Here is a 25019-nt window from a genome sequence, read left to right as displayed (position 1 = left end):
GATGTTATTCTTTGAATATCCAATTCCTTTGACAACATGTTGCCCGTGTTTATAGCTGATATGAATGCAACTTAAATATGAGCCCATTTGAATTTTCCAATGTGAATAGCGACAGATATTTGCTCCACCACCGTCGTTGCTCTCTATCCTTGACAGTAAAATCCAATAGAAAAAATTACCCTCTCTGGGTTTGTTTGGTTTACCTGCCATTTTCACGGGCACGTTTAGACCTAATGCCCAACAAACATAGGGTCAACTTTTTTGCTTGCGAAGGTGGCAAAACATTTTTTAAAACATTATTGGATTTTACAGTTCCATTCGAACTTGTGTGTGAGTTTGTGCGGGGTCTAAAGCCAAATGCTGGATATGCACTATTTTGTTGTATATGCATACATACATACTTACATACAAACAGATGTTGGTTAGTACATATTTATAGATCAGACCACATAGCCAAAGTGGAAAACATAGTTGTTCGTTTGTTTTTCCCTCAGTTTGTTGTGATGAGCATTTCAATGGGATTTATTTATAACGTTGTACTCTATATATACATATATTTCCAGAAACAACAACAAGCAGCAGTAGCGTCAACGTTACAACAACAACAGCAGCATCAGCAACCACAACACCATCAGGCACAGTCACATCAACAGCAACAACAACAACAACAGCAGCACCACCATCAGCACCAGCCATGTGATAGTATTCTGTACAGTGACAATAACGACATTGAATTGTATATCGATTCGAATAGTCGCAGTAGTGGCGATTTGGCAGACACAGAATTGGAGGCGAATTTGCGACACCATTCGCGTAATTTCACATTGTCTCCGGAGACCACTGATTACGACTCAAATTGTGGTGATTTGGACAGCTTGTCGAATGATATCAACTGCACCACAGACTATGGCAAACTGTACACGAGCATGCCCGTGCTAGAGGATGGCCTATCCAGTGGTCATGCCTCTGATACCGAGAATAATTGTCAAAAATACGATTCGAATGGTGCTGGCAGTGGCAGTGGTAGTGGCAGCGGCAGCGGCAGTAACGAGAGCGTGGGTTTAAATGAAAAATTGCAACATCAACAGCAGCAACAAGAAATGTTGGAACAAAATAAATACAACAACAGTTTGAAGCAAGAGTGCATGGATAATAATTGTAGTGCTAATAGTTTAATTACCAATCTCGTCGATGTGGAGGAGATGATGAGTGGACTTTGTATTGGTGACGATGATGATGATTTGAAACCACAACAGCAACAGCAACACCAACAACCACACCAACATCAGCAGCAGACTCTAGACTTAATTAATACCACCACTCCGGATAATAGTTGCTGCAATAATGATAGTTCACCCTATGAACCCATCTATGCCACCGTCAATAAACAGCAACAACAACATTATAAAAATCAACAACAGCAGCAATCACCTCCACCGCCACCTGCACCGCAACCACACCGTCCACAACATCAACAGCATTTGCGTCATATAAAACATCCCGGTCGTGCTGAATCGGTTGAAATCCAAGAGGCCATGAAAGAAATACGCTCTGCCTTACAAAGGGCCAAAACACAACCGGAGAAATTGAAATTTTGTGATGAAGTGTTACCACCCGATCCCGAGTCGCCCATATGGGTACCACGTAAAAATGCCGAGGAATGTAATGCCTCTTTGGATGCTGACGGTGTGGTGGGTATGGATTCCAATAAATCCCATTGTGATGATGAGGAGCCGGATACTGATTTGGAAACCGATCGTTTGTTGGGTCAACAACGAAGTGATGATCAGGATTTCTTTGATGATAAGGTAAGTATATGGTGGTTCAAGCAATCACAATTGATTTTTATGGAAGTCTAAAATGGTCTCAAGAATTGAAAAAGGTGACTTTTGAGAGGTTTTTTTAGCAATCGTAAAAGGCGTTTTCTTTGCTGATGTCTAAGATCGAAAAATTTTGTTTGCAGTGGAAAAGAACGCTAGAGTTTACCACGGATAAAACTTAGAGCGATTCGACCCTTGCAAGGGACAATACATTCTAGTGTAGAGCCTTCAATCATCCTACCAAGGATCGAAACGCATCCTGCTATGATTGGTGCGTAGTATCCTTAAGCAGTTCCTTAATAGCATATTCCAAATTTGCAAATTTACTTATTATGAGAGAAGTAAGTCTTTCTTTTATAATTCAACAAATAATCAACCAAATGAGTAATGAATAATCAACCAGATGACAAATATTACATGGTGCAATATTTATTTAATGTACATATCTGTTAAACATCATTCATTTATAAAAAGAATCGTGGAGAACAGAATGTGGTTTGGAAGCAAACTGATGTGTAGAATTGCGTTGTGATAGGTAAAGTGTAATAATTTTGTTCGCTTGTTAATATATTTTTGTATAGAATCAAAGACAGCAGAACCAATTTTCTTGAAATTTTCATAGATGGTGCAGAATGGTCCCATGGTGAATGTCTGGTATTGTTTCCCCACCTAAGTGCGGGTGTTGTTGTTGTTGCATATGGAGGTAGTGATCCTCGTTCAGCTCCTAGGATAGGTGAGCAAACTCGTTCCGGTCCATAGGACCGATTGCTGTAGGAACATGATGGTCATTGGTTATTTAAAGGCGCCAACACCTCGCCTTGTCATATCCAGCATCATAGGCACTCAGTATTTAAGCAAGAGCCGCAGCCGCCCGCCCTCTCACTGTGAATCTCCACTCGATACCGCTGATTGTTCGCGACTGCAATTACAGCTATTCCGTATGAAGCATTCCACTATCCGAAGCATGTGGACGCGTCTGGTAGCTAAGCTTCTCGTAAAACCGATGACACCACACAGATCGGAGCTCAAAGTTTCAGCCTATGTAGTGCTCATTGTTATCACGTACCGGGACCTAAGTGCCGGTGTCTGTTGTCCGCGAAAGACGGACATAGACATAGGAATTGCTCCAAATTTCATCATCTTCCCCAAATGGTATCACATGCGGCACCGATTTTGCATAAGTGAGCTCGTAGGCCTATGTGTCCCGATATAATACCGAATGCTATACTGACCTCCTTCTTACTTCCTTTCAGTAATGGCCTCGTCTTTTCCTGATCCGGATCCGGATTTCGCTGTTCCATTGTGTTACATGCGCGTTCGACGACCACGCCCTTAACTCGGACTGCGACTGAAAACATTAAGCAACTATAATTCTTAAATATTTAAAAAAATTGATTGGCCAATTTTGATGATGATTGATTGACCATTCTGCTCAAATGATGCGCTAAATTCTCGTCGCCATAGTCCTAAAAATTTCTCAATTTATTTGAGATAAAATAAAATATTGTCGTAAAATCATAAATACGAAGATATTTCTACGTTAATGCAGTTGTAAACTTTTTTCATGGAGGCCACCGTGGCGCAGATGTTAGCATGTCCGACTGGGTTAAAATCCCGGCGTGAGCATCAGAAAATTTTTCAACGGTGGTAATCCTTTTACTAATGATTGCAACATTTATGAGGTGTTCTGCCATTTTAAAACTTCTCTACCAAGTAGCGTCGCTTGCGGCACGCCGTTCAGACTCGGCATAAAAAAGGAGGCTCCTGTGACCACCACGCGGGCTGGAACATTGAGGTGCGATCTGTTTGCAGTTGATTTCTGTCACGAGTAGTTTAGCTGCGAGCCACCGGACGCGTCCACAGGTTGCGGATAGTGGAATGCTCCATACGGAGTAGCTGCAACGCCAGTCACGGACAATCAGCGGTATCAAGCGGAGCGTCTCAGTGAGAGGTCGGGCGGCACCGGCTCTTGCACAAATAGTGAGTGCTTATGATGCTCGATATGACAAGGCGAGTTATTGGCGGCTTCAAATAACCAATGGCCATTCCGTTCCCGTGGCGATCGGTCCTTTGGAACGAGCTTGCTAACCTGCAGGAGCTTGAAGAGGATCGCCACCTCCACATGAAAATTTGGCTACAACAACAACAATATTATTCGTAAAATCTTTTCACTGTAAAAGGATTTTCTTGGAAGAAAATCAAGAACTCAAAATGTACAATTTGAGCATTTCTTAAAAAATATTTAATTGTGACCAAGTCTACGGTCAAAATCTACAGACCGATCCTCCGATTTAGGGTCTTAGGGCCATAAAAGCCACATTTAATATCCGATTTTGCTGAAATTTGGGACAGTGTGTTGGGCCTCTCGACATCCCTCTTCAATTTGGCCCAGATTGGTCAAGATTTTGATATAGCTGCCATATAGACCGATCCTCCGATTTGGGGTCTTAGTCCCATAAAAGGCGCATTTATTGTTCGATGTCGCCGAAATTTGGGACAGTGAGTTAAGTTAAACCCCTTGACATTCTACTGCATTATGGCCCAAATCGGTCCACATTTGGATATAGATGCCATGTAGACCGATATCTCGATTTAAAGTCTTGGCCCCATAAAAGGCGCATTTATAATCCCATGTCACTGAAATTTGACACAGTGACTTATGTTAGGCTCTTCGACATCCTTTTCGTATATGGTTTAGATCGGTAAATTTTTAGATATAGCTACTAAAAAGACCAATATTTTGTTATACACAATTGAACAATGATCCGTACTTATTAGAATTTGGTCCAAATCGGAACATATTTCAATATAACTGCTATGGGTATATATGGTTTACATATATATCCGAGGTGGTGGGTATCCAAAGTTCGGCCCGGCCGAACTTAACGCCTTTTTACTTGTTTTGTCCATAAGCAGGTTAAGTTCGAAGATGGACTATTTCGGACTATATCCTGACATAGCCCCCATATAGACCGATCGGCCGATTTGAGGTCTTAGGCTGAAATTTTGGGAAAGTGAGATGTGTTAGGCCAGTCAACATCCTTCCTAAATTTGGCCCAGATCGGTTCAGATTTGGATATAGCTGTCATATAGACCGATCTCTCGATTTAAGGTCTTAGGCCCATAAAAGGCGCATTTATTGTCTGCAACTTGGTCGAAATCGGTCCAGATTTTGATATAGCTGCCATATAGACCTATATCTCGATGAAAAGCCTTGGCCCAATAAAAGGCGCATTTAAAATTTGCTTTCGCTTTAATTTGACATGGTAGGCTTTTCGGCACCCGTCGTATTTGGTTCAAATCGGTCTAAATTTGGATATAGCTACCAAGAAACCAATATTTTGTTCTACAAAATTGAACAATGACTTCAACTTATAAGACCACTCAATATCCGTTCCGAATTTGTTTCAAATCGGACCACATTTCGGTATAGTTGCTATGGGGGCATTTTTCACCGGATTATGACGTAAAGTGGATTACATATATACCTGAGGTGGTGGGTATCCAAAGTTGGGCCCGGTCGAACTTAATGCCTTTTTACTTGTTAAATGTAAATTATTATCACCCTGATTAGTTAACATTTTAATATTGTGTTTCCGAGTCCTTAAAATTGTTCATTTGATTGCTGATGTAACTCAAATAATTTATAATTAAATATGACTAATAATTCTTTGAAAACCATATTTATTTTTAAAAAGCTATAACGTCATTCAGTAAGAGCTTAGCTATTGCGTAGTTCAAATGTTTTAAAAGCGGCATAATTTTTGCTGGTTATTTTTTTTCATTCGTTTATGTACGACTTATGCAATGACAATAAATTTTTTAAACATATCTACCGGTATTTTGTTTATGCTATTTTGCCGCTTCAGTCAATTGACTGAGGCAGCCAACATTTTGGCTTTCTTTCCCATACCAACTAAATCGCATGTGCTTATACATGGTGAAGTAGCCCATACCTTGGCTGAGGCTGGTCATCGGGTCACCGTGCTGGCCTCCATTGAGGAGCACCAAATACAATTATACACACATTGATATTCCAGCACTATATGATGAAAAAGTGGCCAGTTCTATAGTAAATGATGGTGAATCGGCCTATAAAGGTTTCTTAAAAGTCATCGGAAACTCTTAGGAAACTACCAATGAGACACCCCCAAGGCAGGAGATTTTGATTTAATGATTTTTGGTTATTTTGTCAATGAATTTGATTTGGGATTGGTGAATGTATTCGAGCTAACCATAGTGGCATCTTGGTTTGATGGTAAAATTTAAGAATTTTATGACTAGAATTTCCCTGTCGATCGTTATCCCTCTTTGGAGGAGGTCCATAAAAATGTCTCCCTGATCCTGACAAATCATCACTTCAGCCAAGGACCCATAAGACCCAATGTGCCTGCCCTAATTGAAATTGGTGGCATATAAATCAAAGAAAAGCTGGATCCCTTACCCGCTGAGTTGGCCAAGATTTTGGATAATGCCAAAGAAGGTGTCAATGTGTTTTGTTTCTATTTAGAATAGAAAAGCAAAATAAAAAGACTTTAAAAAAGTTTAGGCAAAATGTTGTGACGCAAAATACATTGAGCAGGCACAATAATTTTTTATTGAAATTTTGACTTTAAAACTAATTTCGAGGTACTCCCAAAACTGCGCCAAAGTTTCTCCTTAGAGAATTTTTCCCTGATATTTAGTTATACATTGAGAACCCAGACTACCTGGCCATAATACGATACTGCGGGCAATTACGGAATGCATGACATGGTGTTGTGTTAACGAGACGACGTCGAGTGTGAACATCTTTAGGGACAGTAAACTGCTAATCAAGGCCATAACAACCAGTACGGTAAGGTCACGAACAGTCTTGGGTGACATCCTTCTCTGAGGATGGCACGATCCGCATCGTTTGGTTGCCGGGCCAGAGGACTGCCGTCAATAAACTTGCTTAACCCGAAGACTTTTTGGTTTACGCAGTCTGCGATAAGCGCGTGGACGACGAACGCGCATGTAACACTGTTGTACAGCGGTCGGCGCAAATTTGCCCATAAACATTCCACTAAGAAACTAAGGCAAAATTCTCGCATATCACTGAGTGATGTCCGATTCAAATTTGAAGCTCAATGATGGTACTATTAAGAGGTCAGCTAATGCAAGAAGACGAAGAATGTTTCGAATTGTTTTCAATTCAAAGGTTTTATTAGAAGTAACAAGAAGATATTTCACAAATGAAAAATATGTATACTATGTGAGAAATTACTTCAAAGACTACCTTGGTAAAACATAAAAAAATAATAAATGAAAGTAACAAAGTGTTATTGTTAAAGTAAATCCAATACCCCTTCTCAATAACACTATATAAATATTATTTAATTAATCCGACAAGTTCTTTGAGTGTTCTCAATTTTATGTTGCCTAATGGCTTAGTTAACATATCGGCAATCATAGTAGCCGTAGGACAGTACTTATATTCTATTTCATTGGAATTCTTCACATCTTTAATATAAAAGTATTTAATATCAATATGTTTGCAGCGTGGGTTAATTCTTTCCGAGTCTAGTATTTTTAGACAGCTTTGATTATCTTCAAATATAAGTGGCTTTTCGATAAGATCAATTTTGAAATCCTTCAGCAATTGCTGCAACCATATACACTCTTGTGTTGCTTCCGCAAGTGACACCAACTCTGCTTCAGTTGATGAAAGTGATACGATGTTTTGTTTTCGGCTTGCATAGCTGATAGTGGCTTGACCAAGTTTGAATAAATATCCACTAGTTGACTTGCGATCTTTGTTGTCACCTGCCCAATCGGCATCTGCATAACCCGTCAACTTTACGTCTTTTGTGCCTACACAAAGCTTTTCACATCGAGTCCCTTTCAGATATTTGAACACACGTTTCACTTCATTCCAATCCCTTTTGGACGGCTTGCTTACTTTGCGCGATAAAATAGAAACGGCAGCAGAAATATCTGGCCTGGCATTACCAGCCAAGTAAAGTAGTGAACCAATAGCCATGCGATATTTGTTGTCGGTTTCCAATAAATCTTCATCTTTTATTTCTTTGAAGTAGCCTGTATCTAGCGGGATAAGTGATGGTTTTGCTTTATCAAGGGCATACTGGTTAATAATTTTGTCTATATATCTAGTTTGTGATATATAAAATAATCCATTATCATCTCTTGATACCTCCATCCCTAGATACAATTTAAGTTCTCCCATGTCTGTTACTTTGAATTTTGACGATATATAAGATATTACTTCTTGAACAATATCATCGCAGTTGGCTGCTACAAGTATATCATCTACGTACACTAGGACGTATACGTAATTACCAGACACTTCCTTCACGTACAAACAAATATCCGCTTTTCCCCTTCTGAATCCGAAATTTGTGAGCACATCATTAATTCTTTGATTCCAACATCTAGCGGATTGTTTGAGCCCGTAAATACTTTGGTTTAACTTACAAACCAGATTCTCTTTTCCTTCCTCGATGAAACCTTTTGGCTGTTTTATAAAAATTTCTCTGTCAATATTCCCGTTCAAAAACGCCGTTTTTATATCAATGTGATGAACTTTCAAATTGTTATGTGAAGCAACAGCAAGTAATGTTCGAAAGGTTGTGTGTTTCACAACTGGAGCAAAAATATGGTCGTAGTCTTCACCATATTTCTGTGAAAAACCTCTTGCAACAAGTCGTGCCTTATATCGACTTCCTCCGTCAACCAAAGTTTTTATTTTAAAAATCCATTTGCAACTTATAGCTTTTCTGCCTTTGGGCAATTCTACCAAATCCCAGGTGTTATTGTTGTACATGGACTGGATTTCATCTTTCATCGCAAGAATCCACTTTTCTTTCTCTGGATGGTTCATAACTTCCTCGTACGTTTGAGGTTCTGATTTCATTGCTGTCATATTCGCTTCATATCGCTTGGGCTTCTTACCTTTTGTTGACCTTAGTGAAACCCTTTTTGGGATAACTGCATTTTCTTCTTCATCTTCTTCGGAAATAAATGAATCACTTGCGGTTTCGAATGGTTCATCTCCTGATGCAATTTCGATGGCATCTGGTATCTCATTTATAACTTCTTTGTTGTCATTTGATGTTTGCCCGATTTCGCAATTTTCTTCGAATATAGTTTCAGCAAATTCAACTTTCGACTTGTCTTCTTCCAAAAAACTAACGTCTCTACTTATGATAATGGTGTTATCATTGGGATCCAGCAGACGATAACCTTTTGTTTCATCAGAATATCCCACGAAGATGTATTTTCTTGCAACAGCATCCAGCTTTTGGCGCTTCTTCTTTGTGACGTGAGCATATGCAACAGAACCAAAAATCTTAATATGTTTCATGCTTGGCTTTTTCGAATGCCATTCCTCATAGGGTGTTACTTCGGTTGCAAACGTTGGTAGACGATTTTGTAGATAATTTGCAGTGTTAACTGTCTCTGCCCAATATTTCACATCCATATCCGCATCAAAGAGCATGCATCTTGCCATTTCCATTAGGCTTCTGTTTTTCCTTTCAGCTACACCATTCTGTTCGGGTGTATATGGAGCAGTTAACTCGTGATGAATCCCTTTGCTATTTAGAAATGATTTCATCTCCTTGCTGCAAAATTCTCCGCCTCTGTCTGTCCGCAAGGTTTTCATACGCTTACCAAATTTTGTTTCAGTGTATGCCACAAAATCTTTGATTTTATGAATTGCTTCCCCTTTATTTTTCAAAAAATAAACAGTACAATATCTGCTCTTGTCATCAATTAGGGTCAGAACATAGCGATTACCAGTTGGTGTGCAATTTCGCATGGGACCACACAAGTCACTGTGTATTAAGTCGAGTGTGCTTTTTGCGCGATTTTCTGCAATCTTCGGAAAGGGTTTCCGGGTCATCTTCCCTTTTAAACACACTTCACACTTACTTTCACAATTGCATCTCTCCAATTGTATCCCAGCCATTAGTGACTTATTCACACCAGATTTTATTGCATTCATATCACGGTGACCAAATCGACGGTGCCAAGTGTGAATACACGACGTCATCATAGCCGTATGTTTTTCATCCATTACAAATAGATTTCCGCTTAATGTAGCACTAGCATACAACTCACCTTTCAGAGTTATCAAACACTTCTGTCCTTCGAATTTTATTGTGAAGCCTTGCATTGTCAACTTTGGGACTGATAACAAGCTTCCCTCTAATTTCGGCATAAAAAGAACGTTTTTCATTTTAATTTCCTTATGTAAACCATAAAATATTCCTTCGCCAACACCATTGGACTTCAAAATTGTACCATCAGCTAGATAAACATCATTGGCACAATTTTTATCAAGCTCCGTAAAAAAACTCTCGTTACACGTCATATGGCAAGTTGCAGCCGAATCTATGAACCACATGTTCTCATTTCGAGATGAAGCGGCAACAAAGCACGCATTTGAGTCCACTTTTGACGTATATTTAGCATTTTCTCTCTGCTTATTTTGACGTTGATTGCAATTTCTTTTAATGTGTCCGTTCTTACCACACTGATAGCATTTCGGGTTATAACTTGGTTTCTTGCTTCTGGTTTTCAGCACAGCTTCTTGTCCGATAAATGCACCATTTCTCCGTTTTGCCTCTTGCGTTAATTTTTCTTTTACCATCTCCAATGTTAAATCCTTTTCCGGGCGAACTTCCAAGGCTGACACCAAGATATTACAATCTTCCGGCAAGCTTCCAAGAAGGAAAGACACGACCTTATGATCGGGAAATTTTTCTCCGAGATCCTCCAATTTACCCACAATTTCCAAGAATTCTGAGATGTGACTCTCCATCGACTGGCTTTCGTTCATACGCTTCGATGATAGCTGTCGGAGGAGACTGACACGGTTGCTCAAATTTGACTTTTCATGTTGTGTCTTGAGGGCATTCCAATATGCTTTTGCCGTTGTTAGCTTTCTTATATGAATTTTTTGTGAATCTTCTATGGACAATCCAATCACAGCACGAGCTTTACCATCTTTTAGAGTCCATGCTGCATTCGGGGATTCAGGTATGGCGTCCGTAATATGATTCCACAATTCCCTTTCCAAGAGAATCATTTCAACATTAAATTTCCAGGAATGGTAATTATTGGTACTTAACTTGGAAAATGTTAGTTTTAAATCCATTTTCAGCTTTCTTTTATATTTTTTCTTTGATGATTATTGTTCTGTTCCCGAAAGATTTTAGCGTAGGCCCATAACCTATTAAGAGGTCAGCTAATGCAAGAAGACGAAGAATGTTTCGAATTGTTTTCAATTCAAAGGTTTTATTAGAAGTAACAAGAAGATATTTCACAAATGAAAAATATGTATACTATGTGAGAAATTACTTCAAAGACTACCTTGATAAAACATAAAAAAATAATAAATGAAAGTAACAAAGTGTTATTGTTAAAGTAAATCCAATAGGTACCTCACAAATGTCGCCAGCATTAGGAGGAGATAACCATAGCTAAACATTTTTTGATGTTCTCGACGGAATTCGAACCCAAGCGTTCATCGTCATAGGCGAACATGCTAACCTCTGAGCTAGGTGGCGTCCGAAACTGTCAGTAGGACGACGAAAATGGGGAGATCCCGCCTTTCTCGGCTAACAAACACCGGCACTTAGGTGGGGACACAATACCAGACACTTTGTTCCGAATTTGGATAATGTATTCATTCTTGATCCCCAAATAACGTCTTGTGACACCTCTTTGGAGAGAAGTTTTAACATGGCAAAGTACCTCACAAATGTTGCCAGCGTTAGGAGGGATAACTACCGCTGAAAATTTTTTCTGATGTTCTCGCCAGGATTCGAACCCAGCAATTGTTAATTTGTTTGCCAATATGTGCCTTTATACTGATCCTCGTTTGAAATTTTTGTAATTTGTTTGATTTAATTCCGTTAATACATGTCCATATAACACTGTTTTTTGCAGACAATTTGGCCGAAAACTTCACGCATTGGCTCTGGTTTAAACTCAAGCGACCATTCGCCAACCACCTCTGATATTGCAAAGGCTCTCCATGTAAAACCACAATTTTCATCGGCCACCATACGCCAAGGCATTGGTACAGCTTTGACTCCGAACTCGCCTGAACATTGTCAAATGGTTGGAGGCACAGAGATTCCAATGACGACGCCTGAGAAGATAACCTACACTAAAAGTCCAACGGGCTCCATAAAATCCCTCAAGGATTCGGCCAACAGTGATAAGAAGGCTAAATCACGCAACAAGGAGGGTAAGTGAAACAATTTATCAGTAAGCGTGCTGTATCGGCATTTCTTTGGAAACATGTAGCAAAATAATTAAAAAAAAAAACGTTGAATTTAACATCGCCATGTGTAATCCTTTGTTGTGTCTTTCTCTTTCGTTTAATTGTCTTCTTGCACGCACTCTTTAACATTTCAATTGGATATACTAACCCCGATTGTGTGTGTTGTGTTATTTTATCGCGTCACGTGACTGAATGTTGGCACGAAATTCACGAAATCGATGTAAGTTCCTACTAAAAATGGATTCTTTAGCATTCTTTTTACTTTTAAAAAATACCAGAGGATGAATTTAACAAAATTTGTGGGGAAGGAAAGTAGTACCTTTGGCGACCTTTGTACTTTCATAAAGTGGAGCAGATACGGTGCTATAAAGTCATTGAACTCGGAAAGTTTAAGTGTATTTAGAAAAGTACTTTGGTCGAAGATAAAAAGCGTTTGGCAAATGGTAACTTGTTGCTCCCGTATGATATGTATAAATATCACGCGATGTTTATGCTATTGGCTTAAACATTCATTGTTAAAAGTTTACCTTCTAAATTAATGTTTATGCCGCCAAAAAGGGATGGTGGGGACTGTACCTATTTTCTCATTCAATTTGCGACACATTAGAATACTTATTTCCGACTCCATTTATAGGGCGATTTACGCTTGATCGTAAAGTTTTATAATGGTTAAGTCGTTTCCGCCCGTCTATAGTCCTGGAGACCACCAGCCTTTGTCCATATGCAGGTAAAGTTCTAAGATGGGCTATATCGAATTATAGTTTGATATAACCTCCCATATACACCCAGATCGCCAGAGTACATTCCCCAGGCTCATGGAATACGCTCGCAATTGGATTGTATTTATAATTAAATACATCCATTTGGACCGATTTCGCACCCTATTCCAATGAACTTGAGTTCTTTTTGGATCTATCAAGTCAAACAGCATTTGAAGGTTTGTCTATCACAAATAGATTATCATAGCGATGTGAATGATAATCGAATACGGCAATACGTCCATTGACCCTCGAATGGTATGGCAACGAATTGCGAATGTTCTTTTTATACCCTCCACCATAGGATGGGGGTATACTAATTTCGTCATTCTGTTTGTAACACCTCGAAATATGCGTCTAAGACCCCATAAAGTATATATATTCCTGATCGTCATGTCATTTTAAGTCGATCTAGCCATGTCCGTCCGTCCGTCTGTCTGTCGAAAGCACGCTAACTTTCGAAGGAAATTTTGCACAAATACTTTTTATTAGTGTAGGTCGGTTTGTATTGTAAATGGGATGCCATATAAACCGATCTTGGGTCTTGACTTCTTGAGACTCTAGAGGGTGCAATTCTTATCCGATTTTATTGAAATTTTGCACGTAGTGTTTTGGTAGCACTTCCAACAACTGTGCTAAGTATGGTTTAAAGCGGTTCATGTTTTGATATAGCTGCCATATAAACCGATCTTGGGTTTTGACTTCTTAAGCCTCTAGAGGGCGCAAATCTCGTCCGATTTTATTGAAATTTTGCACGTAGTGTTTTGGTAGCACTTCCAACAACTACGTTAAGTATGCTTTAAATCGGTCTATGTTTTAATATAGCTGCTATATAAACCGATCTTAGGTCCTGACTTCTTGAGCCTCTAGGGCACGCAATTTAACTGAAATTTTGCATGTAGTGTTTTGAAATCACTTCCAACAACTGTGCTAAGTATGATTTAAATCGGCTCACAATCTGGTATAGCTGTCATATAAACCAATCTTGTATCTTGACATCTTGAGCCAATAGAGCGCGCAATTCTCGTCCGATTTGGCTGAAACTTTGCATGAGATGTTTTGTTATGACTACGAATAACTGTGCTAAGTATTGAACCCCTACAAGGCGCAATTCTTATCCGAATGAACTGAAATATTACACAATGGCGTCTACAATGTTCAGTATTCATGTATGGTTCGAATCGGACTATAACTTGATATAGCTCCAATAGCATAACAGTTCTTATTCAATATTCTTTGTTTGTCTAAAAAGAGATACCGCGCATAGAACTCGACAAATACGATCAATGGTGGAGGGTATATAACTTAGCACGCTCTTACTTGTTTTTACTTAATCAAGTTTGGGATGGCCCCTAATTTTGACCTAACACCGTGTATGCAAATTTATCCATGAACATTCCATTAAGGAACTGGGGCAAACTTCTCACATATCATTGAATGCTGTCCAATTCAAGTTTAAGCTTAATGATAGGGGAGCTCCTTTTTGTAGCCCAGTCCGAACAGCTTGCCGAAACCTCTTCACGAATGTCGGCGCCATTAGGAGTAGATAACCACTGCTAACATTTTTTTTTCTGATGTGCTGGCCAGGGAGCGAATTTTCTAACCTTTGCGCTAGGGTGGCATCCAAAACTTAAGGCAAAATGTGGTGTCGCAAAAGCATTGCGCTGGCTATAGTTTTTGCGATTTCGAAGCGATCAGAGATTTCGCCTAGTGGAGCAGGCTTAGGGGCCAGGCACGAAAAATTGTATTCATCCATTGTCTCCTCGCAGTTGCGAGGGAGTGACAGAAAAGGTGCTCGACGGTCTCCTACTCTTCATTGTCATCGCATTTGCTGCAGGAGTCCGTCTCTTTCTGTGTCCATCGCGACGTCAAAGACCTGACTTTGCAAGGATCAGTCATGACTTCTATTAGGAGTCCGAGGTCTTGCTTCCTCTGCCACAGAATAATCGATGTCTAGTTTTGCGAAATTGTCCAGTATTTCGCAAAACTCTCTACAACCACATTTCCAGCCCACACTTCTCTCCACTTCCCAGAAGCTCACACAGGGCAGGGTCCACTGCTTCCGTATCACAATCCTCACTTATCAGCGATCTATTCAAATGATTCTCTGCTTCCATGGAACTTAATGAAGACTCCTAACTCGGTGTCCCCTCCAATTCAGACACGTCCGTGTTCACAGAGGTATCCCGGTCCCGTCTCGGGAAAACCACGTCAAACCGTCAATAAGCAGGGACTCCTCCAGTTAATAATCCATCGTGCCGCAAATAGTATGCCACCACGACGGATCTCCATCGCCTGGCAAAACAGTAGAGAGACAAAAATTTAGGGAACGCCAGTTTCCTGACTCCCTCCTCAGACTAAGGGCAATCTTCGTTGGTACCACACTTTCATCATACAGGTGTAAGAGTCAGAATCGAGTACAGAGTTTAACGCATCCCTCGACGCACTCCTTCTTGTTTCTAGGATCGATTTTACCGCGGTACCCTATACCTTCTCGATCATGCTGCGGAGGGCACTGTTGTCTAGAGGCCGAACAGTTGTAAAAATCCAGATAACCGTACTGGCCAAAAACTCCAACTTCTTCCTACCGAGTTGCGACAGGAGCAGGGCGCATTTAGTCCCTTTTGATCCTTTCTTCGACATTCGTTATCCAACTTTGTAAGTGAGATTTTGCCCATTTGGCATATTCGGAGGTTTTTATAGTCAAGCCAAATTGAAATCTTTTGGGCGGGAATTAATTTATTATAACGCGTTACTTAACTTTCATGCAACGGGAGCATATTCGTATTGGCTGATGTACCAGGTAAGGGAAGCTTAATGGGTAAACTTAACAAGGCAATCAATTATGAAATCAATTTTGTTTTTGTTGTTGAAATAAGTAAAAAAAAAACAAGTAATAGCGCGCTAAGTTCGGCCGGGCCAAATCTATATACCCTCCACCATGTCAAGAAGTCAAGATTCCGGATTGGTTTATATGGCAGCTATATTAGGCTATGTACCGATTTGCGCCATACTTAGCACAGTTATTGGAGGTCAAAGCAAAACACCTGAAAATTTCAGCTAAATCGGATGAGAATTGCGCTCTCCAGCGGCTCAAGAAGACAAGATCGGTTTATATGGCAGCTATACCAGGTTATGAACCGATTTGAATCATACTTAGAACAATTGTTGGAAGTGATGCCAAAATACCACGTGCAAAATTACTGCAAGAACGGATAAGAATTGTGCCCCCTAAAAGCTGAAGAAGTAAAGACCCCAGATCGGTTTATATGGCAGCTATATCAGGTTATGAACCGATTTGAACCATACGTAGCACAGTTGTTGGAAGTGATTCCAAAACTCCAGGTGCAAATTTGAATCAAATCGGACGAGAATTGCGAAGGACAGACGGGCGGACATGTCTAGATCGACTTAAAATGACATGACGTTCAAGGATATACTTTACTTTATACTTTATGGGGCTTAGACGCATATTTCGAGGTGCTACAATCAGAATGACGAAATTAGTATTCCCCCATCCTATGGTGAAGGGTATAAAAATCACCACCAGGGTAAGAATAAGAACTGGCGTCACTGATAAATGTTTTTGCTTCGATTGTGATGATCGCTTCATATGCCTTAATGGTTCAGCCATGCCGGAAACATCCCGCCTACTCATTGTGTTTGGTAATTTTTAAAAAGTCGTACTATTTGAAAACTATCATCAGCCTTTATACGGAGAATAACTAATTTTTGGCTAAATGATGACTGAAAATGGTTAAACAAACAAATTAAATGTGTACTGTAACTTAGTTATGTTATATCAGATGTCTTTTCGTTCATAGAGCTTTTCTAATTCAAATTAAAATTTTTCATATCTTCTTCGTCAAGGTTTCTTGGATCCCATAGTGTTGATTGAGGGTGTTCTCTTTCGTGCCCGTTACTTGGGCTCAACACAACTGGTCTGTGAGGGTCAACCAACCAAATCGACACGTATGATGCAAGCCGAGGAGGCTGTGTCGAGAATTAAGGTGAGTGTGTTCTTTGTCCGATATGTCCTTGCAAAATCTTGGTTCATACTCTGCATACTCTTTCTCTCCTATTTAATTGCACGCTAGTGTAACACGAAATTCATTTAAACAAAAATTTCAAATTAATGAAAACATTTTAAAAATTTCCCTTTTATAAATGCTGCTAAAAATTGTTGAATTTGAATTTGCTTGATTGATTGATTGATTGATATGATTGTCTTAGGCTTTGGTAAGTTAATCACAATAACCTCTCCTCTAAATAACCACTCATGAATGTTGTTTTTGTTATAACCATAACAATTCTTGTATGCCTACTCACTATTGAGTTTATCCTTGTTTTTTTCCAAAAAAAAAAAAAAAAAAAAAAATCAAAACGCTTTTTTATATTTTGATTCTTTTTTGTTGTTTTTGTCATTGTTGTTGTCTCCAGGCTCCTGAAGGCGAGAGTCAACCGTCCACAGAAGTCGATTTGTTCATATCAACCGAGAAGATAATGGTTTTGAATACGGACCTCAAAGAGATTATGATGGATCATGCTTTGCGTACCATTTCCTATATTGCCGACATTGGCGATTTAGTTGTACTAATGGCACGCAGAAGGTTTGTCCACTCCGATCCTTGTAATTCCAATGGTGGCTCGGCCAATGCTGATGCGGCAGACGCTGGGGCCGGTGGTGGCAACACCAATACCACAACCACCAATGGCAAAGACAAGGATTCCAAGGAAAATGGTTCCTCTGGCGGCGCATCGATCTCAACATCGAACAACAAACACAATCGCACGCCCAAAATGATATGTCACGTCTTTGAGAGTGACGAAGCTCAGTTCATAGCTCAATCGATTGGCCAGGCCTTCCAGGTGGCCTACATGGAATTCCTGAAGGCAAACGGCATAGAAAATGAGAACCTCGCCAAAGAAATGGACTACCAAGAGGTGCTGAATAGCCAGGAAATTTTCGGCGACGAATTGGAAATCTTCGCCAAAAAGGAACTGCAAAAAGAGGTTGTGGTGCCCAAGGCCAAGGGTGAAATATTGGGTGTAGTCATTGTGGAATCCGGTTGGGGCTCCATGCTGCCCACTGTAGTCATAGCGAATTTGATGTCTGGCGGAGCGGCTGCCCGTTGTGGCCAATTGAACATAGGCGATCAGCTGATAGCTATTAATGGCCTGAGCTTAGTCGGTTTGCCGTTGTCGACGTGTCAGAACTATATACGAAATGCGAAGAATCAAACAGCTGTTAAATTTACTGTTGTACCATGTCCTCCAGTGGTTGAGGTGAAAATATTGCGTCCAAAAGCATTATTCCAATTGGGATTTAGTGTTCAAAATGGTGTGGTAAGTGTAGCAGTTTACTTGGCTTTATGATTTGCTTAGTCCCGATTCACACCAGACAATACTTATGGCGATTCTCACTCCCCTTAATTTCTCTCTTAAAATCTGTGAATTGCTGCAAGCAAAATTGCTGATTCTGATGTGGGACTCGTACTTCTTTTTAAATGTTTGGATGGGAAGATTAGCTAATTTATTTTCCTTGTTTTTTTTTTCTCTTACAGATTTGTAGTCTTTTACGTGGTGGCATCGCAGAAAGAGGTGGAGTTCGTGTTGGCCATCGTATTATTGAAATAAACAATCAGAGTGTTGTGGCAGTGCCTCATGATACAATTGTCAAACTGCTTTCATCGTCCGTGGGAGAGGTGAGAGATTTAATTGAGTGGTTTATACGAGAATTCTTGTAACTAACTGACCAACATCATTCTGGTGATATTCATTCTCATGGTCAAAAAGCCCATTTGTAATATTATTTATTGGTGCGATGCTTGGAATGTACTGTTGTACATTCGTTTACAAAAGCTATAATTGTTGCAATGATTCCGTTTATGCTTGAAGAGTGGTGTATGGGTAGTGGAGACTATTTCGTAACATGAATTGTCAGCTACTAGTAAGCCAGATTTGAAAAATTTATCAGAGGGTTTTTGTGCTACCGCTACATTTTTCTACATTTACATTTTAGCCTGGCACGGGATAGCTGTCAGCACCACACAGGCTCGAGCTTTGAGATCCGATTTGCGTGGTGTTCACCGCTGTCACGAGAAGCTGGGCTGCAAGCTACGAGGCGCGTCCACATGTTGCGGATAGTGGTATGCTCCATACGGAGTAGCTGCAACGGCAGCCGCGGACAATCAGCGGTATCGAGCAGAGAGTCTCAGTGAGAGCCCGGGGTGCTTGATTTGACAAGGCGAGTTAATAGCGCCTTAAAAAACCCATGGCCACCATGTTCTCGCGACGATCGGAACGTGCTTGCTCAAGTACAGGAGCTTGACAATAACAACAACCGCCGGGTGGTAGCTGTGTCCCAGTTAATGGCCAAGCTTACAAACCCGATATAAGTGTGCGACTATCTGGCCATAATCGTCTGTTTCTAGGGGACTTTAATTCGCATCACATGTTATGTCATTCTCCCTTAGGAAACACCAGCGGGGCATAAATTGAAGCCTCCACGTTTTGCACGGTGAACGAAGATTCTAGGATTGCGAGGATTTATAGCTGCTCGCCAGACATTTCCATTGCATCCCCTGATCTCCTGAGTGACGTATTCTGGCAAGTCGTCATTTCCTTGGGGTCAGACCACCTCCCCATAAATCTTACCATCCACCGACCACCCGACTTCATAACTTCTGAGCGCTGGACGTTTGTCAATCAGAAGAAGTCCGATTTGGTTGGCTTCAGAGAGTACACCAATCGTCGCTTCAGTGAACTGACACCCCGCTCTGATGTGCTAACGCAGCAGCCGCTCGCTTTATACCAGCCGGTCGAATACCTCAAGTGCGGCCCAATTTCTCGGCGCAGGCAGTGGTACTCGCAGACGAGCGTGATGGGATATGTTGTATGGACCCCACTAACCTCAAAATCAGCGAGCTGAATCTGGAAATAAACAGGGTAGTCCACGAACATGAGCAAATTTGTGGCTGGAACACTTGGAGTAATGTTACTTCGGCACCAGTTTAGGCAAGCTGTGGTCTACTGTTAAGTAACTCTCGAAACCCTCACTTTTGAAGACGTCAGTCACTTTTGACAACATAAACGTGACTGATTCGAAGAGGTGCAACAGGTTGTTCAACCGTCAATTTATTGTGCTTTCCGGGGTTGACAGGGTAAGGAGGAGAGCTATTTGACGTATCTGTGGTCCCCGAGCCTATGGACAGCCATAACAATTTACCGTGGGCGAAGTTACGAATGTCATCTGTGGCGCTAAATCATCCAAGACGTTGGGCCCCGAAGTAATATCTAAACTGATGCTGAAGAATCTGGATTCACCTGGTGTTGATTACCTTACTACTGTCTTCAACCTGTCTTTGAACACTCTTATAGTTCCCGGTGTCTGAAAAATGGGCAGAGTGATCCCGCTACTGAAGCCTGGAAAGGATGCGAGTTTGGGGGAGTCGTACAGACCGACCCCACTATCAAAGACGCTTGAGGCATTGCTCCTCCCGACCCTAGTAAGAGAATTTCCATTCGCCGAGCACCAACATGGATTTCGCAGACTGCATAGCACAACAACTGCTTTGCATGCTTGCAATCACCGCACACATTTGCCGTGGCTTCAATCAGCCCAGGCCATGTGATAGGACGGTCCTCATGGCACTGGACCTATCGAAGGCATTCGACACGGTCAGCCATGCCAAACTATTTGAGGACATCGCTAACACGTCCCTCCAGCCGGGCATGAAACGCTTGGTCGCGTTTAGTGTTAAGAAGTCTAAGCACCGTAGAGTGAAACAGGGAGTTCTCAGGGCGGGGTGATATCTCCGGCACTGTTTAACCCCTACATGTACAATTGGCCCGTATGTGGTAAGTTATGCAGCTTGTGAGATAGCTGTGAGATATCGTTAGCTCTGTGACACGCAGTGGAATTATATTCAGGTCTGTCAGAATGCCGACCTTCGAACTGCTACGGTATGTCTCCTCAGTGCGAAGACATAACTACATGCTGTCTAAGCAATGTAGTTATGTCTTCGCACTGTTATTGCAGAGACCATCCAAATAATCATTTTGTGGATAGGTATCCACCGCCTAGAAGTCTAAATGGAGATCTACATGATCTAGAGCGTGAGGTTCAGCGCTACAAGAGAGAAACTCTAGATCAAGCGGCATATTAAGCGGGTCTAGACAACATTCATGCAGACCCGGTAGCAGATGCGGTAACTAGCTCCTTGGAGAACGACCGCCTACCAATGCACTTGAAGAAATTGGACTCCCGAGGCAAATCAGAGTAGTTCTGGCTTAATTACGTTCCTGTAGAACACCCGCCTAAACTCCAACAGAGCAAGGATTGATGCCGACGTGCAAGATGTGTGTACCAATTGTGACCAGGGACCACACGACATACGTCACCTGTTCAACTGCCCAGCCAGACTCAGATCCCTCTGGACGCACCCCATCTTAGTCGCAGAGTTCCTGGATCTGGACACTCAACAGAAGCAAGCAGACGAAAGACAGAACACAACAATCTTCTACAACAACAACAACAACAACATGGAGTACTTTCATCAAGCAGTTGGTATTCCGTTCCCATGATACTCGATATGACAAGGCGAGTTATTGGCGCCTTTAAATAACCAATGACCATGAATTTCCTGTGACGATCAGTTCTATGGTCCGGAACGAGATTGCTCACCTATAGAACTCGACGAAAATCGCCACCTCCACATACAAGAATGTGGCTACGATAACAACAACTTCCCTCATACATTTGTGGTTGGGTTTACATAGTACAAGAGCAGGAGACCTAGGTCTCTACGTTGACTGCTTGTACAGCTGTAGCTGAAATTTATCATGAATAGAGATGGGCGATGGGTAAATACCCAAAAGGTTTTTATCCGGTAAATTGGGTAAATACCCGGGTATTTACACATTTATACCCAAAACCTTTCGGTTATATATAAATCTGACGGCTATATAGACCGATCTTCAGTCTTAAAGTCTTGAGGCAATAAATTGCTAATTTTTTGTCCGATTTCAATGAAATTTGGTAAAGTGAGTTCTGGTAGACCCCTACCCATTTCTGTGAAGTGTGGTTCAGATCGGACTACGTTGTTGTTGTAAACACATTTTCATGTGAAGGTGGCGATCCTTGTCAAGCTCTTGTAGGTGTGCAAGCTCATTCTGGTCCAAAGGACCGATTGCCGCGGGAACAGAGTGGCCATTGGTTATTTAAAGGCGCCAATTCGCCTTGTCATATCGAGCATCATAGGCACTCAGTTGCAGCTACTCCATATGGAGCATTCCACTATCCGGTAGGTCGCAGCTAAGCTTCTCGTGGCAGAAAAAACCACCACAAAGATCGGACCTCAAAGTTCCAGCTTGTGTGGTGCACACAGCTATTCCGTGCCGGAAGATCGGACTATATTTGGATATAGCTGCCCTATAGACCGACCGCCCGATCTCCCGATATAGGGTATTGAGGCCATAAAAGATTCATTTATTACCCAAATTCGGCACAGTGTGTTCTTGTAGACCCCTACCTTTTTCTGTAAAATTTGGTCCGTTTCGGACAATATTAGGATAAAGCTGCCATATAGATTCTGTCAAATTTGGTCCAGATTGGACCATATTTGGATATAGCTGCCGTTAAGACCAATCTTCCGATATAGAGTATTGAGCCTATAAAAGGAGCATTTTTCATCCGATTTGGATGAAATTTGAAATAATGCGTTTTGATAGACCTCTACACCTGTTTGTTGAATATCGTTCAGATCGGCTATTTCGGTATTTACCCAATAAATTCCCAAGCGTTGGGTATTTACCCGGTAGAAACCCATCTCTAATCATTAAGTGTTCTGTTATGAATTTCAATACCTATGTGGTCGATTCATAACTTGATATGGCTGCTATATAAACGGATCTCTCGATTTGACTTCTTGAGCTTCTGGTGGGTGCAGTTTTAAGCCAATTTGGGCAAATTTTTGGGAGAGGAGTTCCTGCTTACCTACAGGAGTTTGCAAGTATGTCGCTGCAATGACAACAACAAGGTGAAGGAGTGTCTGTGGGTTCAGAGTTTAATCCAACTATAATTTTTTTTTTGAAAAAATGCGACCCATTTTGGACAATTGCGGTGTAACATTTTTCCTTTATCATTTTTATTTAAGTTAAAGTTTGCATTCAAAATTCGTTTCAATTCAAGCATATTTTCCTAAAATATCCTATCACTAATGCAACGCTTTTGTTGTTCATTTCAGATTTTGATGAAAACCATGCCCACTTCCATGTTTCGTTTATTGACGGGTCAGGAGACTCCCATTTATATCTAAATCTCTATGATTAAGCTTTAAGGTCTTACGAGAAATCATTATTAATATTAGTATTAAACTTAATAACTCCTTTTTGTATAATTTTCACTAACTATTCAAACAAATTAGAAGGAGCAAACGAAAACAAAATAACCCCTAAAAAAAGAACAAGACTAGCGTACTTAAAATATAGGCAGCAGTTAGGCGAAAATAGAAACAAAAATGAAAACCTAAAGAACAAAGCGTAGTATGTACGCTAAAACACAAGGCTTATGCAAAGCTTTTCTTTTTGAGAAGAAGCAGACGAAGAGGAAGACGAAGGCCGGCTTACAGGAATAATACCAAAATTTGGCTCAAAAAGCTAAAAGCAGCTTATAAAACAATCCAACTAATCTCTATTGAGTTTTTCCCCCCCTTGTGACTCAAGGATATTATGAAACACAAAAATACAATAGGCAATTCGATTCATTTAAAATGGATTCGTTGTTGTTGTTGTAACGAAGAGGTGATTTTTTCGAAAAGTATTACACAAAAAATTGCTCTTGTTTTGTATTTCTCTTTTGAACAAAGAAAGACTGAAACAATTTCCCTTTGTTGAAAACTCGCGCGTCGTCAAAACCAGGAACAAACAAGAAAACGAAGAACAAATTCAAACTCAATCATAATTTCTTGAAACTCCATACATTACACAACAATATAGGCTTATACAACCAACAAGTACTTAGGTATTATTTATGAAAAAAAGAAAAAAAAAATCCAAAAATCCGAAAACAGATATACTCACTCTTGAATACTATGTGAAAAAAACTGCTGCAAACTGCATTTAGCTAAAAAGGAAAAACAAAACCATAATACTAAAGTCCTAGATCCTAAAGTATAAAAATTTATAACAGAAAAAGAAAAAAAGAAATGCAAGTCTCTATTTAAGGCTAAAAAGTACACTCCTTCCCCCCAAAAGAAACGAACAAACAAATGAACACCACCCTACACAAGAACACATACAATCATTAAGTTAATCAATCACCCCACCACCCCAGTGTTTTCCGTAAGACTTTGTGTTTTTTTTTTCCTTGTAATCTATCGAAAATAGCTTATGGACAAATCTACATTTTTGAATTTTTGATTTAAACAAAAAAAAACTAGTGCCATTTTTTATGGGCTTTCGCATGTTCTTAGGAAGACAATTTGAATTTCCCTTAGATCTTTTGTCTATTCCATGAACAGAGTCCTATACATACGTATGTACATATATCTATACATATATTGATTGTGTTTATTAACATTTATTATAACTATTATTATTATTTTTTCTTTTCCAATTGTTATTTAAATATTTAAGTTTGTAATTTTTGCAATATTTGAAGAAATGAACGAATTTTGTAAATCATCAATGCTTATAGGGCCCGTATACATAAATAATTTTTTTTTTTGCAATTTTCATTGCATTTTTGTCTGCATATACAATATGAGGAAAAAATATGAAATATTTTTTGTTTGAATTTATTATTATTGAATTTTTAGTTAAATTTTTCCCCCTATTTTCTGTTTCCAAAAGAAAAAGACCAAGATTATTGTATAATTTACTGTTTACAATTAACTTTAGTTTGTATAGTTTTATACCAAAAATTTTTTGTATTACCTTTAGTTGAAATAAATGAATGTGAGCTATAGTAAACATATATATATTTATGGTTATACTCAAAGCTTTTGCAAATTATTTCAAATTTTTTTCTTTCGATGGGTTATTTTTAAAGGTATGCCAAGAAAATTTTATTTTTGTTTTGTTTACAGTCCCCATCTGTTGGAGTCAGGGACTCCAAATAATTGCGCCCCCTATAGACTCAAGAAGTCAAATTGGACAATCAGT

The 25019-nt window shown here is 40.0% G+C and overlaps 1 protein-coding gene and 1 long non-coding RNA gene across 3 annotated transcripts in view; both read left to right on the top strand.

Moving 5' to 3' along the window:
- The window catches only part of LOC106090028 (probable WRKY transcription factor protein 1), a 44959-nt gene extending 20214 nt beyond the window's left edge, over positions 1-24745 (top strand). The window contains exons 5-10 of one of the 2 annotated variants that reach the window (XM_013256065.2): positions 564-1808; positions 11757-12060; positions 16725-16864; positions 17295-18200; positions 18419-18559; positions 23102-24745. In XM_013256065.2, the coding sequence (XP_013111519.2) occupies positions 564-1808; positions 11757-12060; positions 16725-16864; positions 17295-18200; positions 18419-18559; positions 23102-23173 (2808 nt within the window). In that variant the 3' untranslated portion in view covers positions 23174-24745. The remainder of the gene's footprint in view (positions 1-563; positions 1809-11756; positions 12061-16724; positions 16865-17294; positions 18201-18418; positions 18560-23101) is intronic. The other variant, XM_013256067.2, reaches the window with a different exon arrangement.
- Positions 2131-3257, top strand: LOC131997148 (uncharacterized). The gene is made up of 3 exons (XR_009398090.1): positions 2131-2355; positions 2443-3001; positions 3074-3257. It is a non-coding gene; the product is annotated as an uncharacterized LOC131997148 (long non-coding RNA).
- Positions 24746-25019: the final 274 nt, after the last annotated feature.

The sequence above is a fragment of the Stomoxys calcitrans genome, chromosome 4 (assembly GCF_963082655.1).
Source record: "Stomoxys calcitrans chromosome 4, idStoCalc2.1, whole genome shotgun sequence".
Taxonomy (NCBI): Eukaryota; Metazoa; Arthropoda; class Insecta; order Diptera; family Muscidae; genus Stomoxys; species Stomoxys calcitrans.
This window is presented reverse-complemented; position numbering and strand designations above follow the sequence as displayed.